The sequence below is a fragment of the Mustela erminea genome, chromosome 20, assembly GCF_009829155.1.
Source record: "Mustela erminea isolate mMusErm1 chromosome 20, mMusErm1.Pri, whole genome shotgun sequence".
Taxonomy (NCBI): domain Eukaryota; kingdom Metazoa; phylum Chordata; class Mammalia; order Carnivora; family Mustelidae; genus Mustela; species Mustela erminea.
The window spans coordinates 4340718-4359008 of record NC_045633.1 but is presented as its reverse complement, the minus strand read 5'-3'; the positions used below and the strand labels follow the sequence as shown (position 1 = coordinate 4359008).

The window sequence follows — 18291 nt, the reverse complement described above, 5'->3', positions numbered from 1 at the left end:
TCAAATAAAGAAAAAAATCTTAATTAAAAAAAAAAAAAAGGAAGATTAAGTATATATAATAATAGTTAAAAATTATGTTTAAAATGTATAAAATGGGGGCGCCTGGGTGGCTCAGTGGGTTAAAGCCTCTGCCATCGGCTCAGGTCATGATCCCAGGGTCCTGGGATCGAGCCCCACATGAGGCTCTTTGCTCAGCTGGGCTCTCTCTCTGCCTGCCTCTCTGCCTACTTGTGATCTCTGTCTGTCAAATAAATAAATAAAATCTTAAAAAAAAAAATAAAATGGTCAGGAAAATAAGCAAAATATTAACGATCTCTAGGTGGCAGGATGTGGGTGCTTCCCTTTATTTATTTATTTATTTATTTATTTATTTGTGTGTGTGTGTGTGGGGGGGGGGTTTGGTTTGTTTTTAAATATTTTATTTAGTTGACAGAGATCACAAGTAGGCAGAGAGGCAGGCAGAGAGAGAGGAGGAAGCAGGCTCCCTGCAGAGCAGAGAGCCCGATGCGGCTTCGATCCCAGGACCCTGGGATCATGACGTGAGCCGAAGGCAGAGGCCTTAACACACTGAGCCACCCAGGCACTCCTTCCCTTTTCTTTTAAATACTCTTCTGTACCTGTCAATCCTTTTGGGTATATGTCACAATAAAAAACAAAAAACTTGCAAACAGTTGAAACAAAAAACACGTTAATACTGCAACTTACTTGGCAGCTTGGACGTCTGCATTGGAAAGGTTTCCTTGAGCAATCGTTTTTACTTGGCTATAGGCAGCCTTGATAACCTAGGATAGACAAGAGAAAGCTGGTCATTTCTGATCAGTGCCAGAGACTCGTGAAGTAATCAAATGCCCCTCTACTGAGGTAAAAACATAAGACGTAATAAGGTTGGTTCCAGAGAAAGAGAACAGTGTCCAATTTGGGATTCTTGTCACTATGTGTTCCTTATTCTTCCAGTGTTCCATGAAGCAGCCGTCTGTACCTCAGTAATAGCCCAAGTAGCAAGCTATGTCATCTATTTATTTATTTATGGTGGGCAACAAAGCAAGGTTTATTGAGCGATAGCAAACTTTATAATTGAGTGATAGTACAAAGCTCCCAAAGAGGAAGGGAAACCCAGAGGGTTGCCCGGAGCCAAGCTTTTTTGAAAAATAGTGGCAGAGCATAGAGAATGCCAGGATGGTTTGGGAAAAGCCATTCCTAATGCCCTGTAAAGAATAAATACCTCTAAAATCGCCCCAGACTCTCAAAGCATCATGGAACCAATACTGCTATCCCTTACTACTCACTAAGAAGAAAGCACTAATTCACACAGAGCTGATTTATAAAGCTTATCCCTGCCTGGGATGTCAGAGTCCAGAAGGATTCAAGTTCCAGTAATGTGGGTGGGCGTTTGGCAAATATTTGCTGGATGTGTAAGTTCATAAAACCAGTCCATGATTTTCTCCATCCCACCTTGGTACCATCCTGGGTCACTGACCTATCCCTATTCACCTGCATTCTGGGACCTTCTTCCCTGCACAGCCACACCCGACTTGGATGTAACCTGAATATGCCCTCTCTGTGAAATCCTTCATCCCACAACCCCTGGCCTCAGTCTGTAATCACACAATCCTTGTTCCACTTCATCAAGACCTTTGGTTCCTTGAATTGTCTCCTTTGAATCAAGTCCCCTAGCTTCAGTTCTCTGGCCGAGGTCCACGAATCACTCCTCAGTCACTCTCGTCAGGGTGCCCCACTCTCTTGCCATCTGCCCACACCTCTGACCTGCCCACTCTGCAGGCTTCCAGCCCTGGATCAACCCTATGACCAGCCCCCTCCACTTTCCCATCAGAAATACTACCGAAGAAAAACTAGGAAATGACTAATACATGACGGTATGTGTATTAAGTGTTGTACGTGACTATGGTGGGAATCTGTGGTTTCTCACCTCCAGGAGATACCCTGTTGAAGCCCATTCTGTGTGTATCTAGCCATTCATTTCTCCCAAACCTCGTCAGTTCAACTCTCCTACCTTCTCGTGCTCTCAAGACATGACCGCCTCCTCCCTCACTGCGATGTACTTCCCCATCTTGCCTCCAGCAGCCTTTGTGTGGAGGCTAACATGTCCATTTGTACTCTGCACCCCACCCGCTCACCATTTTTCAGACCCAATCCATCGATCGTTTCCTGTGTTCCGTATCTGCTCCAGTCTTTCCCTTCACATTTCTTCTCATTCATTCCTCAACGCTATAAATTTTAGCTCACTTCTGACACTCTGGTGAAAACTGAAATAATACTACCAGTGATGTCCTGGTTTGCTGTAACCACCAGGGCTCTCTGGTAATTAACTGGATGTTCATCCAGACTGGATCAAGATGGTGTTAACCATTCTCTTTCCTGGCCTCTTAAAAATACCAGTATCTCTTCTTCCTTTCTGGGCCACTTCCCCTAGTCACTTGGTGGGACTCTCAAGTGGAATTCAAGCTTCAGTTTTCTCCTACAGTCTTTCACACACAACCCTGACTTCAATACAATCTCTACGTTGAGGACATGTATGTAGGCCTTGGTGTCACTAGAGTTCTCAACGAACATGTCCCAGAGAGACAACTCAATGCCACCTGCCCAAACAGAACCAAAATACCTAGGAGACACTTCTTCCCTCTTTCCTGGAAGCATGAATAAACTTTTTTTTAATTTTAATTTTTTTAAAGATTTTATTTATTTATTTGATAGAGATCACAAGTAGGCAGAGAGGCAGGCGGTGGGGTGGAAGCAGGCAGGGGAGCAGGCTCCCCACTGAGCAGAGAGCCCATGCAGGGCTCGATCCAAGGATCCTGGGACCATGACCCGAGCTGAAGGCAGAGGCTTTAACCCACAATGTTTAAACATTTTTAAGTTGGTTCTAGGCAGACACATGGTAATGATATTACACTATACAGAGCTCTGATCAGTCATGGCTTTCAAACACTCTCTCTTTTTTTTACTAAGAACATGTTAATGGAGGAAAAACACTTGGGAGAGTTGGTGAGTTTGCAACTTACATCTCCAGCTGCGGCAGCCTGCGAGACGGTGTAAATCCCAAAGAGTCCAGAATCCGAGTAACTGGCGTTAAAAGCGGAAACCTGAAATAGAACGAAATTTTACTGGATGTCATTTTACCAGGGAAAACAGGGCCCAAATTCCCAAACAGACAAAAGCCTGGGACCTTCCCGGTACAAGCGAAAGAGATGAATTACGATTTCACGTAACCAGTTCTGGCAAGGGCTGCAGTGTTTTGGATGCGGCTTACTTCTTTCAAAACCATAATGGTTTTAACATTTTTCACTTAAATCTTTCTAAACCAGACTGCTCGCTTTACTTTTTTGCTGGTATTTTCTAACGTTCTTTGATGATTAAAGGTTAACGTAAACATTTATTTATTGTGATAACAGTAGTATCACAGCGGCAGGATGGCTGAAGGGTACACACTGTGGGCTTCAGTATCAGACAAGCCCGCTCTGTTCCCTCTGCTAGTGCTGAGGGCCCCCTTTTTTGCCAATTCACTTACACTTCTCCTACAGACGAAAGTCAAAGGGCCGGGGGAAAATGCTCAGCAGACGTTACCAGATATCCTAGGTAGCCGCAAGTTCAGCCTCAGGACTGGGTACTGCTGTCTGCAGTCTGAGCAGAGTGTTACGCTCCCTAAGGAGAACACGAATGCTCAGTGTCGTGTTTCCCAGTGTTTATGTGGACGCTTTACACAAAGATCACCTAGGCTGTTTTTAAAAGTACAGACTTTCCAGTTCCTCTAACAGATTTACTCAATCACATCCCCACAGATGCAATCTGGAAAGCCGCATTTCAAAAATAATTCCAGGTGATTCTTAGGCATGGTAAAGTTGGAGAACCACGGGCTTAGCCCATAGAAGGCGTAAGAAGAAATGTTCTTTAATGATTTGAAGTTTAATGACCATTTTGAGACTATCCTATTCATAGCTCAAGTTTCTAGCCAAATGCTAAAGTAGGAATTTCCATTAAATGACATCATTGATCAGAACCGAACTGCAGCCACCCAAAAGCATCCTTAACATTCAGAGGTAAAGAGTAGTATGAAGAAAACAGCAGCATGAGCGAGGAAAGAGGAAACATAGAGGGAATTCAAAAAGCAGCAGCTACATTTGATAAAGGACTAATTTAAGATAACGGTTTTCAAACAATGCTCCAGGGAACGCCAAGGTTCTACGGAGACAATTCCAAGGCATTCGGTGTCAAGTAAACATTAAAGAATTTCTTTAAAAGGGAACATTTTTGTGTTTGGCATTGCAGCTGGGAAACTGTATGGGATGAAAAAGGTTCCTTTGCTTAAAAAAAAAAAAAAAAAAAAATTTAAAAAAATTTTTTTTTTGAAAACCATCGTTTAAGAGAGAAAAACCCTCTAAAAGCCTGAGATACAGGAGAACCATTTTAGATTTCTAAATCAACATGAACATATGTAATGAACTCTGCTCAAACCAAAAGCCTGATTTCTGGCCCGAGACCCACACATACACCATACACATCTGTTTTGTGAATGAGATGCCTACAGGAAAATCACGTTGTCCTTAAAATAATGACCAGTGCCCCTACTCCCTGCGTTCCTTTATAATAAAACTTGTGATTCCTGCCTGTATGCTAATTTATAAATCTTTTGAGCTTTTACAAAATGTAAAAAGTAAATGATCCTATAAAAACTGATCATCCTCCAGAGCACTTTCTTCCCTGTGAAGAGCATGTTCCCAGGAGCGCCTGGGTGGCTCAGCGGGTTAAGCCTCTCCCTTCAGCTGGGGTCATGATCCCAGGGCCCTGGGATCGATCCCCACATTGGGCTTTCTGCTCAGAAGGGAGCCGGATTCCACCGCTCTCTGCCTGCCTCTCTGCCTACTTGTGATCTCTGTCAAATAAATAAATAAAATCCTTAAAAAACAACAACAAACAAAGGGCACGTTTCCTGGGCAGCTGTCCTGACTTGAGCTCTAATAAAACTCTTTCCTACTTTTAGAGATTCTTTAAGTTTTGTTCATTTTGGATTGACAGTATTAAACAGAGGAACGAAAGAGGGGTTGACTTTATTTCTACTGCTCACGGTCAAATGGCCAAAGACTACCTACTTGTGCCAATGTACGGTTATGAAATCATGAATAATAGTTAATCCTATAATGCAGTATATTTGTTGCCTTTTAAAGGTTTACTATTGAAGGTCATATTACATTGGGCAAACTGGTCACTCATTAAAGCAGTCTGCTTGCGGAAGTTTTTTTTCTTTTAAGTATCATTATTTTGAAAGCTTTAGCACTTTACTCACTGTCATAAAAAGTGTGTTCTAGACTAACAGCTTTTTGTTCCATCATTTTCCTTTTTCTTTTTTAAAGATTTTATCTGAGAGCGAGCAAGCGAGTGCACACTTGCACAAGCAGGGGGAGCAGCAGGCAGAGCAGGCTCCCCAGATGAGCAGGGAGCCTGATGCAGGGCTTGATCTCAGGACTCTGGTTACCCTGACCTGAGCAGAAGGCAGACACTGAACTGACTGAGCCACCCTGGTGCCCCTCATTTTTTTCTTTACTTAATCTCAAACCGGAGGGGTGGGTGTGTAAACAGTTTCTCCGTGTACATGCCGCACATTTGGTTGGAAAACATGAAGAGCAATGAAATTCATGAAATAGGGCGCCTGGGTGGCTCAGTGGGTTAAGCCGCTGCCTTCGGCTAAGGTCATGATCTCAGGGTCCTGGGATCGAGTCCCGCATCGGGCTCTCTGCTCAGCAGGGAGCCTGCTTCCCTCTCTCTCTCTCTGGCTGCCTCTCTGCCTACTTGTGATCTCTGTCTGTCAAATAAATAAATAAAATCTTTAAAAAAAAAAAAAAAAAGAAAAGAAATTCATGAAATAGCCACAGGAACACAAGAAGAAAAAAGAAAATCCAGAAAATAAGACTAATTAGAATCTAGGATAATGTTTAGTATCTGAAACTTTATTCTAAAGGGCACTGAAGGATGAATTTCTGATTTTTTAAGCATTCCCTTCTTTCTATAGTAGAATAACTGAAAAGACAGTAAGTTTTTTATTAGACCCTAAGGAACTAAACTCAAGCCTGGTTATCACTTCAATTTTATGAAGATTTTCTTTGTGTTCACCTTAAATTTTAAAAGCAGATCAACAGGACTACATCATACATACTGAGCCTTTACAAACAAAAGGACAGATGCTGACTATTCAGACTCACATCAAATGGCTGGTGAACTCCCTTGGCAACAGCCTGGTACAGAGAGCTGGTGGGATTGCTGCCCCTCTTGACATGTGGTCCAGCACCAAGAACATACTGGAGAACACTAAATGCATTTGCTTCCGCACTTCCTGTGGCAGCACTTTCAGCTACAAGAGCAGCATGAACAAGACTGTCTCCATTCTGCTCTCGGATTTCACCTGGTGCCATGTAAGGAGAAAGTGAGGAAGAAAGAGGTTTGTTTGGTCACCATTGGCTTTATTCTTCTGTATTCTCTATGACACAGTATTAACCCAGTAAGATTAAGGTTTTCTGTGGCCTGGTGCTCCCAGCACACCCTCTTGCTCTCCCCACCACACACACACAAAACCTGTTTAATCCACAACACCCAAGCAATCTAATCCCTTCCTTCCACACAGAGTCTGTTTGGTGGTAAGTGATCAGGCCTATCCCACTCCAATACACTACTCTGATGGGACACGTCCTTCTGATAAACCGGCCTTAACAACAAAATGCTTACCTCCACGGTACTTGGCCTTTGCACCAGGTAAACCAAGCCCACCCCTCATGTTGAGAAACTGTTCTGCAACTTGCTTTAGAACAGGGTGACTCACACCTATTTCAATAGAAACAAAACAGAGCTAGAACCATAATTTTAAAAATACAAATTGTAAAACATCTGTTTTAAAAATAATATGTGATTACACAATTCAATTACAGAACCAGTAAAGAAAACAAGAGTCCCCCACCCCCACCATGCTCCTCTCCCAGAGATTCCATTTAGAGTTCACTAATACATACTCGTCTAGAACTTCTTCCATACTTGCATGAATATCATCCTCATTTTCTTTTCTTTTTAAAATGGTGTTACTCTTTATATTGTTTCTAACTTGTCTTTCATAATTTATATCTGAGTGTTCTAGGAAACATTTAACAGCTATAAAGAATTCCATTATATGGATATACTATCATTTATTTAATCAGTCCCTTCTTGATGGACATCAGCATGTTTCCAATCATTGGCTATTAAAACAATACTGCACTGTGCATCAAAGAACACTTTTTTTTTTTTTCTAAATTGAAAATCAATTAACATTGTATTATTATTGTGTATTATTACTTCTGGGAGTAGTTTAGTGATTCTTGAGCACCCAGTGCTCATCACATCATGTGCCCTCCTTAATGCCACCACCCAGTTACCCCATCCTCCTCCTCACTTCCTCTCCAGCAACCTTCAGTTTGTTTCCTACAGTTAAAGACTCTCTTTTGGTTGGTCTCCCTCTCTGATTTTGTCCTTTAGTTTTCCTTCCCTTCCCCTATGTTCACCTGTTTTGTTTCTTAAATTCCACCTATGAGTGAAATCATTTGATAATTGCCTTTTTTTGACGGACTTATTTCACTTAGCATAATACCCTCGAGTTTCACCCACATTGTTGCAAACGGCAAGATTTCATTCTTTTTTGATGACTGAGTAGTATTCCACTGTATGTACATATACCACATCTAAGAACACTTTCAAGAGTGAAATGGACCTACAGACTGGGAAAAAAATGTTTGCAAATGATGTATCTGATGAGGATTTAGTATCCAAAGTACATAAAAAACTCTTACAACTCAAAAATAATAATAAAAAACCAACCTAATCGAAAAATGGGCAAAGGACTTGAACAGACATTTCTCCAAAGAAGATACACAAATGCCCCAAAAGCACAAAAAGACGTTCAATGTTATTAGTTCTTAGGGAGACACAAATGGAATGAGATACCACTTCAAAGATGCTAGGATGGTCATCACCAAAAGACAGGTAACAGTAAGTGCTGGTGATGAAGTGGAGATACTAGAACCCTTGTGTGTTGGGCAGGGGGGCGGTGGGGGATGTCAAATGCTTCAACTGCGTCAGACAACAGTTACCACAGGTCCTGGCAATTTTACTTATGATATACCCTGAAGAAGGAACAGGTTAGAACAGGTGGTTTGAACTAAAACTTATATGTGAATGTTTTTATTACAATAGCCAAAAGTTGAAAACAACGCAAATGTCCAAGTGATGAACAGATGAACAAAAAGTGGTAATTGAGTATTTTAACCAGAAAAGGGAATGGAACATTGGCACGCGCTACAGTATGGACGGACTCCGAAGAGATGCCAAGTGAAAGAAGTCAGTTATAAAAGGCCATATACTGCAGAATTCCATTTACATGAAACGTTGGGAGAGTCAACTCTACAGAGACAGGAAGGAGCCTGGTTGCCAGGGGCAAGGAGGGGGTGGAATAAGGAGTGACTATAAGGAATACAGGGCTTTTTGGCGGGAGGGGGCAGCTGATGAAAACGTTCTGAAATTAGACAGTGGTAATAGTTGTAACACCTGCCGAATAGAATAAGACTCATAGAACCGTACACTTTAAAAAGGTGGATTTTATGGCGTTTGAATTGCACCTCAATTATATGGTTATTTACAAAACAAATGAACCAAAAAACAAATCTTGGTGCAATTATTTTGTAAACCTGACCAACTGTTTCTGTAAGATAAATCCTTAGAAACAAAATCGCTGGGTCTAAATGTATCAATATTTAAAATTTTAATATATTTAAAGAGACCTCCAGAAGTATACGACTTTCTATTCCCACCAAAAAAATTTTTGGGAATGCTTAAGTTCTCCATACCCTGGTTAATACTGGGCAGTGTCAATCTTTTAATTTTTGCCAAGCTCATGGGTTAAAATTTTAACTATCAGGCAAGGCTCTCTTTTACAATTACTGGCTACACACATATACACACACATTTTCCCCATGAATTGTTTGTGCCCTTCACCTACTTTCAATTATTATACTTCTTTAAAACAAAAAACTTGTAAAAGCACTTTGCTTATAGAAATTTGGTCTTTATCGTAGATTTTTCAAATACTGTAATAAACTCAAAGCCAGTATCTTACATAGTTAAATGTTGGATTCTGCTTACTAACACAAAACAACCTACCAATTAAGATCCTACCACACAGTGCCCGTCTGACATCAACAGAGGACGACGTTATCAAATACGGTTCAATTCTGTGCTCACGTAAACTATAGCTTAAAAAGACTGCTCTTAAAGAAACAGACTGACATGCAAGCAATTCCCAACTTACCAAGTCCAACCAAAGCCATTCTCGCACTTGTGAAATGGTTCTGAACAAAGTAATGCAACTGAGAAAATTAAGAACATTTTGTGACGTTATGTTGGTATAGATACAAAAAGCTGTAAAAAATTAAAACTGCAGGGCGACAGAAACTACTCAGGCTTAAAAGCTACTGTAGTGAGCTACAGACTATCTAGTGCTGAATTATACTGCTTTGATTTTTTTTTTTTTTTTTTTAAAGATTTTATTTATTTATTTGACAGAGAGAGATCACGAGTAGGCAGAGAGGCAGGCAGAGAGAGAGAGAGAGGAGGAAGCAGGCTCCTGCTGAGCAGAGAGCCCGATGCGGGACTCGATCCCAGGACCCCGAGATCATGACCTGAGCCGAAGGCAGCGGCTTAACCCACTGAGCCACCCAGGCGCCCCACTGCTTTGATTTTTTAAACTATTGATTAAGAACTAGAACTTAATGTGGTAATGGTTACATAATGGTGAATATAGTGAAAACTACTGAATTGTGTGTTTTTTTTTTTTTTTAGATTTTCTTTATTTTACAGAGCGAGCATGCGCGCACACATGCCCATGAGTTGGGGGAGGGAGAGAGAGAATCTCAAGAAGGGTCCATGTCCAGTGTGGAGCCTGATGTGGGGCTCAATCTTACGACCCTGAGATCATGACTTGAGCTAAAACCAAGAGTCGGACACTTAATCGACTGAGCCACCCAGATGCCCCTCAATTGTACACTTTATGTAGGTGACCTGTAAGATATGTGAATTGTATCTCCGTAAAGCTATATTGAGGGAAAAAAAGGATTAAAAAACGACCTGAAGAGGCACCTGGGTGGCTCAGGGGGTTAAAGCCTCTGCCTTCTGCTCGGGTCATGATCCCAGGGTCCTGGGATGGAGCCCCGCATCGGGCTCTCTGCTCCACAGGGAGCCTGCTTCCTCCCCTCTCTCTCTCTCTGCCTGCCTCTCTCTGCCTACTTGTGATTTCTCTCTCTCTGTCAAATAAATAAAATCTTAAAAAAAAAAGAAAAATTCACTCTGATCCAGAGTAGAAAAAATTGGCTGAAAAGGTTCCTAGGGAATGGGTCATAATGTTGAGAATCGTTAGGCTAAGGTAATGTGACTGAATCACGTTACCAGAATTTGTGCCCTAAAGCCAATGGTGCCTACATCTCTAGAATCAGTGTGGAATCACATTTTTTCCCCCTACTGAATGCTGCCATCACTCAAAGAATTCTAGTTCCAATTTCTTTAGAATTTCCTTTAGACCAAGGACATGTTTAAAAATGCTAGTAACTCTGAGGTAAGCATGGTTAATATTTCAGCATCTTTCCAGGATGGACAGACGCACACCTTATTTTCTAAAAATTGAGACCCTGTGGTATATCCTACTCATAAATTACGTTTTCTACCCTAAAAATATGCTATGGAATTTTTCCCTGTCGCTGTTTTTGAATGGCTGAGTAGTATTCCATTCCACAGATAATTAGTAAGTTACTTAACTAGACCCCTAAAGTTGGATATTTAACTTGTGTCTAATTTTTCATAATTGAAAGCAACGCTACGGCAGACATCCTTGTGAACAAATATTTTGCTATGTATGCTCTTTAGCTACCTCAATAATGTATCTTCACATGGGTAACTTTGATGTCTGAAAAATTTCAAAACTCACAAGAGGCCAGTCTTATAAAAAATGTTCACTGTTCAGGTTGAATGGTATCAGTTATAATTTTTTAAAAGCGCCATATGAATGCTAGGCATTAAACTGTTGGTTGATAAAGTGAAGAGTTTTCTAACCAGGAAATAAAAGAGTAAAGGGATAGGATATTCAGTTCAGTTTTCTCTAGTGCGTAACCAGAAATGAAATGAGAATAAAAACCTTAACTTCTGAATCATAGACACACTCTGCAAGTATTGATAATTTCCAATTTTTCTTTTAACCTTTTTGATAAAACATTTTCTTTGCAGGATGTAGGAGTAGGAAATTAAGATTATGTACACGCACCTATACTTGTAGGAGATACACTTTGACATTGAATGTTTCACATTTTGGATGTGAAGTTTTATGTTACATATATGGCTATGATATATATGTAAAAAAGTAAGCAAAGCAAAGTAAGGCCAGGTGCTGAAGGCCAGTAAGCTAGCGAGCAGCCTGACAACAGATGGGGAGGTGACGTGGTTTCATTCCTACCTGCATACTGAGCTGTTAAAGGAAGACTTGTGGTCAAGATGATGAAATTTAAAACGTAAATACTGTTTAAAAAAGACAAACATACACAGAAAAAGGTTCAGAAGAAAACATACCCAGGCATGAACATTCAGTGCCTTTAGGTATGTGAGATTCTTTTTTTTTGGCTTGCACTTGTTTTCTGAAATGAACATGTCCATTTGTGAGAAAAACTTCTTTTAGTTAAAAGTTAAAACTTCTTTAGTTAAAAGTTGTAAAAGTTCTTCAGATAGCTTTCAGTTAAAAAGGCAAGCTGATGGAAAAATAAAAAAATAAAGCCACCAGGTGAATTTTTAAAATTTGAAGATAAAAAAAAAAAAATTAACGAACAAACCTAAAATGGCAGATGAATGTTCAATTTAATGTGAAAACAAGCACATTTTAAAATGTAATATGGTTTTATCAGTACCTCATCTGGTGTCACTTTTCCAATCCTATAATCAGGACAATACAGGGAATTGGCCAAGGCATTTCGGTAAGCTGCAGCATGCAGATTTTCAAGGACATCTGTAAAATAAGAAAAGAACTTTTTGCGGAAACATAATTCAAATAAGACAATGTTTTCTGAACCTAGAAAGCAACTAGACTATACAATTTTGGTCACCTTATGGCATTCAAATGTCATGAGAGCTTGAAATTTAAAAGTCGCCCTGCTGAATGTGCTCAGAAAAGTAAGAAATTATATATAACAGCAGCTTCTACATACCAGGGCTCGCCTGACCACTTCTCTAATCTACCTGATATCATGGTATCATTATCATTATCATGATAATGGCCTGGGTTTCAAGTCTGATTCCAGTTACAGTTCTGCCACCAATGTACCGTGTGACCTTGGGAAAGTCATTTACCTTGAAGTTACTCCTAAGGTCTCTAAGTAATGAGGAGGTATCAGGTTAAGAAGATATATGGAGGGGCAACTGGGCAGCTCAGTGGGTTTAAAGCCTCTGCCTTCGGCTCAGGTCATGATCCCAGGGTCCTGGGATCGAGGCCCATAACGGGCTTTCTGCTCAGCAGGGAGCCTGCTTCCTCCTCTCTCTCCGTTTGCCTCTCTGCCTACTTGTGATCTCTGTCAAATGAATTTAAAAAGTCTTAAAAAAGAAGAAGAAACATGGAAGTGCCAGTGTTACGTCCTATCGCTAGCTTGCGGGGGTCAGAGTGTACTCCTCGCTGGAGCACGGACAGTCCCTGCTTCCCGCTTCAGTCGGTGCCTTTGCTCATTACCTGGGCAACCTCCCTAAGCCAAAACTGTTAGGTGCTGGAAATACGGAGATGAGTAAGACAAAATAAATGCCTGCCCTCAATATGTTGAGAGGGAAAATGGTGAAATTAGGCATGATGGGTGTGATGTGAGCACTAGAGCAAAAGAGCAGCAGGGGTGCAAGGGAAGGGCGGTGGGAATTGGAAAGAAGTAACAGAAGTAAAATCTGGAGTCTTACAGAATGGGTAGGTGTTTACTAGGAGAGTGATTAGGGAGTGGCATTTCAGGCAGAGAAAACAGACAAAGGCTTAAAGTATGACAATGGATTCCAAGGGAAACTGCAGCTGGGAAGAGAAGAAGGTAGAGCAAGAAGCAAGAGAGGTGGGCAGGGGCCAGACTGTGGAAGTTAACATATATGCTAAGTTAATGAGTTTGAACTTTATCCCACAGACAATAAGAAGCCTTTAAAGGATTTTCATGTCAGAAGGACTGCTATAATGGCAATGCAGTAGATGGACTGAAGATGCGGACTTGGGGGCAGCCAGGAGATGGCAGTAACTATCTGGGAAGAAAGACTGAGGGCTGGAGCCTCATTGCTAACAGCAGGGAAGAAGGCACTATTGACACGTCAGTCATCTTTTCTACGATTCTGTATTTCCTTGGTGGAGGTCCAGAGTAAGGAAGATCATACTCCTTTATAAAAATAAAGTATCACTGTGAAAGAATATTAGCTAGCATCAACCAAGTTCTACTTTGCTCCAGATACTGGAGAGGCTTGCGCTCTGGTTGAGGCCCATCCCATGCAGGATCCCTGCAGCTGGTCACCTGCTTATACCTGAGTGGCCCACCTGCAAACCTCGGCTCCTACTGAAGTTGTAGGGCTTCTAAGAGCCAGAGGTGCTTATTTACTGATTTGTTTTCCTAGGCATACTTGTCAAGATTATATATTTAACATTATATAAGCACAAAATATGAACAACAAGAAAGTTCTTATTTTTTAAAAAATTAGAGTGTTTGCTTTGGAAAGATCCAGTAAAGTGGCTAAACAGTAATACCAGCAGCAACCATGAACTGTTGCTGGGTTTGGTATCAACAGACTGTTGAAAAAACACCGTATTCTAAATTCTGAAACAGGGACTCTAAAATTAACTTACATCCTATCAAAGATGAAAAGCAATCAACAATATGAATGTTTCGAAACACTAGAATAATACAGTTAAGAAACCAGACCGGTTTTGGAAAAGGCAGTTTTAAATGCAAGCAGAGAAAAATTTCAATGGCAGTTTCTTCCCTCTACAAATTGATCTTCTCAAAAACCCAATTATCTTTTTTTTTTTTTAAACAAGGTTTCATTTATTTATTTGGCAGAGAGAGGGAGCACACGCACAAGGAGGGGAAGCAGCAGAGGGAGAGGGAGAAGCACGCTCCCTGCTGAGCAGGAAGCTCCATGTGGGGCTCAACCCCAGGACCCCAGGATCATGACCCAAGCTGAAGGCAGACGTGCAACCTACTGAGCCACCCAGGTGCCCCTCAAAAACCCAGTATCTCAGAAGCAAGTGAACAGGATCTGAAAATGTACTTACGAGCCTGTGGATTCTGAAAAGCTACAGCTTTGTCAATCCTTAGCTGAGACTGAAGGGCAGCCACTTCCCAACGACGAAATTCTGGTGATGTGGTGACATTGAGCAGGAATTCCATTAGAACATCACTACAGAAGACATCAAGATGAGAGCTCCGAGTCAAAAATTTAAAACCAATGTCTATGCTATGTAAATGTAATGTTCTCGGTATTAAGTCTTAGGCCTTGTGTAAGCACAATGTTCTACATTTCTGAGCAAGAACCCAAAACCAAAATCAGAGGTCATAAGGCAACATTAAAAGACGACACCTGAGCAGCTACATATTTCTTTAAAAGCAGGTGTGGTCAACCCATGCAGGTACTTACACATGGTCCCGCAGGCATTCCACAGTGTAGGCCATGCTTTCCCTGGTTGAAGTCACACTGCATCAGAAACAAGTTACAGTGAATTATCTAAATCAGAATAAGCTTTCCTTACATCTTTGTTAACTCAACCAATTCCTTTGGAAAAGTTATTTTGAAGTATAAAAATACACATATGCATCGACTAAAATATACAATATTTAAGCATTATTTTAAGGCAGGCAACCTTGACATGGTACACATGGAAGCACCTTGAAGACATTAAGCTAAGTGAAGTAAGTCAGTCTTGGAAGAACAAATAATGTGATTCCACTTTCAGGATGAACCTAGAGAAGTCAGAATCATAGAACGCAGAATGGTCACTGTAGGGGTTCCAGGAAGAGAGCGGGGAGCTTCTGTTTAACAGCTAGAGTTTCAGTGGGGAACATAAAAACACCGTGGAGATGGATGATAGAGATGGCTTCTTTTTTTAAATTTTTTTTAAGATTTTATTTATTTATTTGACAAGACAAGGATCACAGGTGGGCAGAGAGGCTGGTATAGAGAGAGGAAGGGAAGCTGGCTCCCTGCTGAGCAGAGAGCCTGATGTGGGGAGTGATCCCAGGACCCCAGGATCATGACCTGAGCCGAAGGCAGCCATTTCACCGAATGAGGCTCCCAGGCAACTCCCCCCCGCCGCATTTTTTAAAGTTAGCACTACATATTATTATTTTTAAAAAACTCATACCTTAAAAAACATCTTGTTTTTCCACAAAATATTTAACTGGAATAATCTAGTTCATCCCTTAACTGCTATATACTAGGCTCACCACATCACTAGATCATACTTTACTTATCCCACGTCCCTGAAGATGGCATTTAAATTATTTCCAGGCTTTACAAAAATAAATAGTATCTTTGCCCAGGTGGATTAAAAACTTAATTTGCAAGATATGCTCCTTCTCAATACTACTAGATTTTCCTTGATTCTTTTCTACATAGTTGTATCAATTTATTCCACTAATCGTAGAAAAGATTCTCCCTCTTAATACCGCCAACACGATACATAAATCTGACGGGTAATGGCATCACACTGTGATTATAAGTGAAGATCAGTGTTTCTGGCTTCTGCCTCTGGGAATAGATTGTTCCTATTTTGTCCATCCGTTTTCTATTTGCTTGTCTTCTTCTTCTTCTTTTTTTTTTTTTTTTAAAGATTTTATTTATTTATTTGACAGAGAGAGATCACAAGTAGATGGAGAGGCAGGCAGAGAGACAGGAAGGGAAGTAGGCTCCCTGCTTTGCAGGGAGCCCGATGTGGGGCTCGATCCCAGGACCCTGAGATCATGACCTGAGCCAAAGGCAGAGGCTTTAACCCACTGAGTCACCCAGGCGCCCCCAATAGCCTTCTTCTTATGTCTGTTTAACAAATCCTAAATTGCCTTGATAAGACAGAAAAGTTCCCTTATAATCGAATATTTTCCGGTGTTTTCACTATTCATTTACTGTTACTTATTTTTAACAAACCTTAATTTACCACCAACTGCTTCGATTCCACGGGTTATCTTGAAAGATGAAGCTCCTTTAGTAGTCTGGAAAAAGAAGAACAATTGTATTTTTAGGAATTTCTTCATGCCAAGTTGGCAAACATCACACTACATCACAATCTAATGTCTAACTGTCAATAGATTTGAAAAGAACTTTACCTAAACAGCGGGTCCTTTTTTAGTTTAAATATTATAAAACAAAACACACAATAGCTTTTCTTTTCTGTAGGATCAAGATACCACAGCATTCCTGAACTAAGGGAGATAGTAAAGATGCTTACCAAACTGGAGGCAAGACGAAGCAGATGAGAGGTTCCTAAGTTGTTGGAGTCCTCATGTCTGCTGCCGGCTTTAATGAATAAACCGATTCTTGATGCAGGAGCATAGTTTTCCAGAGAAGCAATCACTAGGCCGTTTGGTAATTTGGTAAACTGTATTTAAAATAAAATGAGATGAGATCAATGCTTTTATATTACCAAAGACAGAAAGGCCATATATGGGTTCCAGTGAGCAACTCAGTGGGACTGACCTCAAGGTCCTGAGGCTGTGAAGGCACTCCTGTAGGGGCGGCCGTGGCTTTCACTTTGGGAGCAACTTTCAGGGAGTAAAACCTCTAAATACAAAAAAGACAGGTGATACACATTTCTCTCAAGAAAAGTGTCTTGTATTCTGGTGTGCCCAAGCAACAGAAGGTGTTGAGTGATAAAATAACCATGGGAGTGGGAGGATTTAGCTAACTCATTAATTCCCAGCCACCCTTAAATCTCTACTTATTTATGATTTGTAGAGCCTGAAGAAATACCTAACCCTACATGTTCATTTAAAAAAAAAATTTTTTTTTTTTTAGGATTTTATTTATTTATTTGACAGACAGAGATCACAAGTAGGCAGAGAGGCAGGCAGAGAGAGAGGGAAAAGCAGGTTCTCTGAGGAGCAGAGAGCCCAATGCAGGGCTCGATCCCAAGACTCTGAGATCATGACCTGAGTCGAAGGCAGAGGCTTTAACCCACTGAGCCACCCAGGCGCCCCAGGGTAGGTAATTTTTTGTCGTGGGGAGGATATGTTTATGCACTGCAAGATATTTAGAAGCATTTCTGTACTCTAGAGGCCAGTTGGCACTCGCTTATAGGTTGTTACAACCAAAACTGTATTCAGATGTTGCCAACTATCCCCAGGGGGCAAAACTGACCCAGCGGAGATGCTGAAGTGTTCCTCCCCTCCCCTCTGGATAACCAGCGCTCCCCTGTGGTAGCACACGGACATCTGAGGAGTTTGCCCCAAGTCACTATGTTTCGCTTGGGCTTGGTGGCGTCGTCTTCAGCAGCTCCCGAGGGCCGACCAAGAGGCCCTCCTAGAATTCTCTAACAAGTCATCGAGAAAAACGCGTTATCCTGGCAGGACACCGTAACAAGTTTACCACCGTGATAAGCAGTATACATGCATTAGCTCATTTCTTCCTTACAAGTTCACTCGTAAGCCCCCTTAACCGTCAGGGAAACTGATGCTCCGTGATACACTAAGAAGCAGAGGCCGGGGCTGACAGGGTGAGGGTGGAGGCTTAGGTCGACGCCGGCCCCGGCCCCCAGCGCTCGCGGTTTCCACCTCGGGCACGCAAGTGCAGCAGTGACCTTCAGAAGCTTCGCCCCCGACTCACTTCACCGCCGCTCTCAACCCCTTTCCTTACTCTCTTCAGGTTTTCCGGCGCGAGGACTCTTGCTCCTAGCACGACCTGGGCCTCCCATGCCCGACCCACCCGGCTTGCAGCCCACTTGGCCCCGCAGAGTCCGTCTGAAGGGCAGACGGAAGCCCAAGGCCCCGGAGCTCCAAACCAAGCACCCCCGGGCCGTAGCACCTTGCCGAGAAACGGCTCTCCAACCCTGACCCCATGCCCGCAGGCTGTGCTCACCGAGAGAGACCCGGCTCTGCTTAGCAGCTTCATGGCTCCAGCTCGCTCTAATCCACGGTCACGGCCGGCTGGAAGGAAAGCAAGATGGTGGCGGACGAGAGGAGTTTCCCAGCGCCCCCCGCGCGCTCTTTCCCACGGCGGCTACGTGAAGACGAC

General features: G+C 41.8%; 1 protein-coding gene across 6 annotated transcripts in view; it reads right to left on the bottom strand.

Annotated features, from left to right (window-relative positions):
- Positions 1-18291, bottom strand: part of LOC116580527 (cytochrome b-c1 complex subunit 2, mitochondrial) — a 130698-nt gene that overhangs the window by 5140 nt on the left and 107267 nt on the right. For 5 of the 6 annotated variants that reach the window (XM_032326869.1, XM_032326871.1, XM_032326866.1 and 2 more), the window contains 11 exons: positions 16759-16842; positions 16511-16660; positions 16210-16274; positions 14707-14763; positions 14345-14469; positions 11973-12070; positions 9338-9395; positions 6733-6828; positions 6213-6412; positions 3021-3101; positions 706-782 (listed from right to left, as the gene is read on the bottom strand). In XM_032326869.1, coding sequence (XP_032182760.1) covers positions 706-782; positions 3021-3101; positions 6213-6412; positions 6733-6828; positions 9338-9395; positions 11973-12070; positions 14345-14469; positions 14707-14763; positions 16210-16274; positions 16511-16660; positions 16759-16842 — 1091 coding nt within the window. Of the gene's footprint in view, positions 1-705; positions 783-3020; positions 3102-6212; positions 6413-6732; positions 6829-9337; positions 9396-11972; positions 12071-14344; positions 14470-14706; positions 14764-16209; positions 16275-16510; positions 16661-16758; positions 16843-18135; positions 18275-18291 lie in introns of those variants that run through there. The other variant, XM_032326872.1, reaches the window with a different exon arrangement.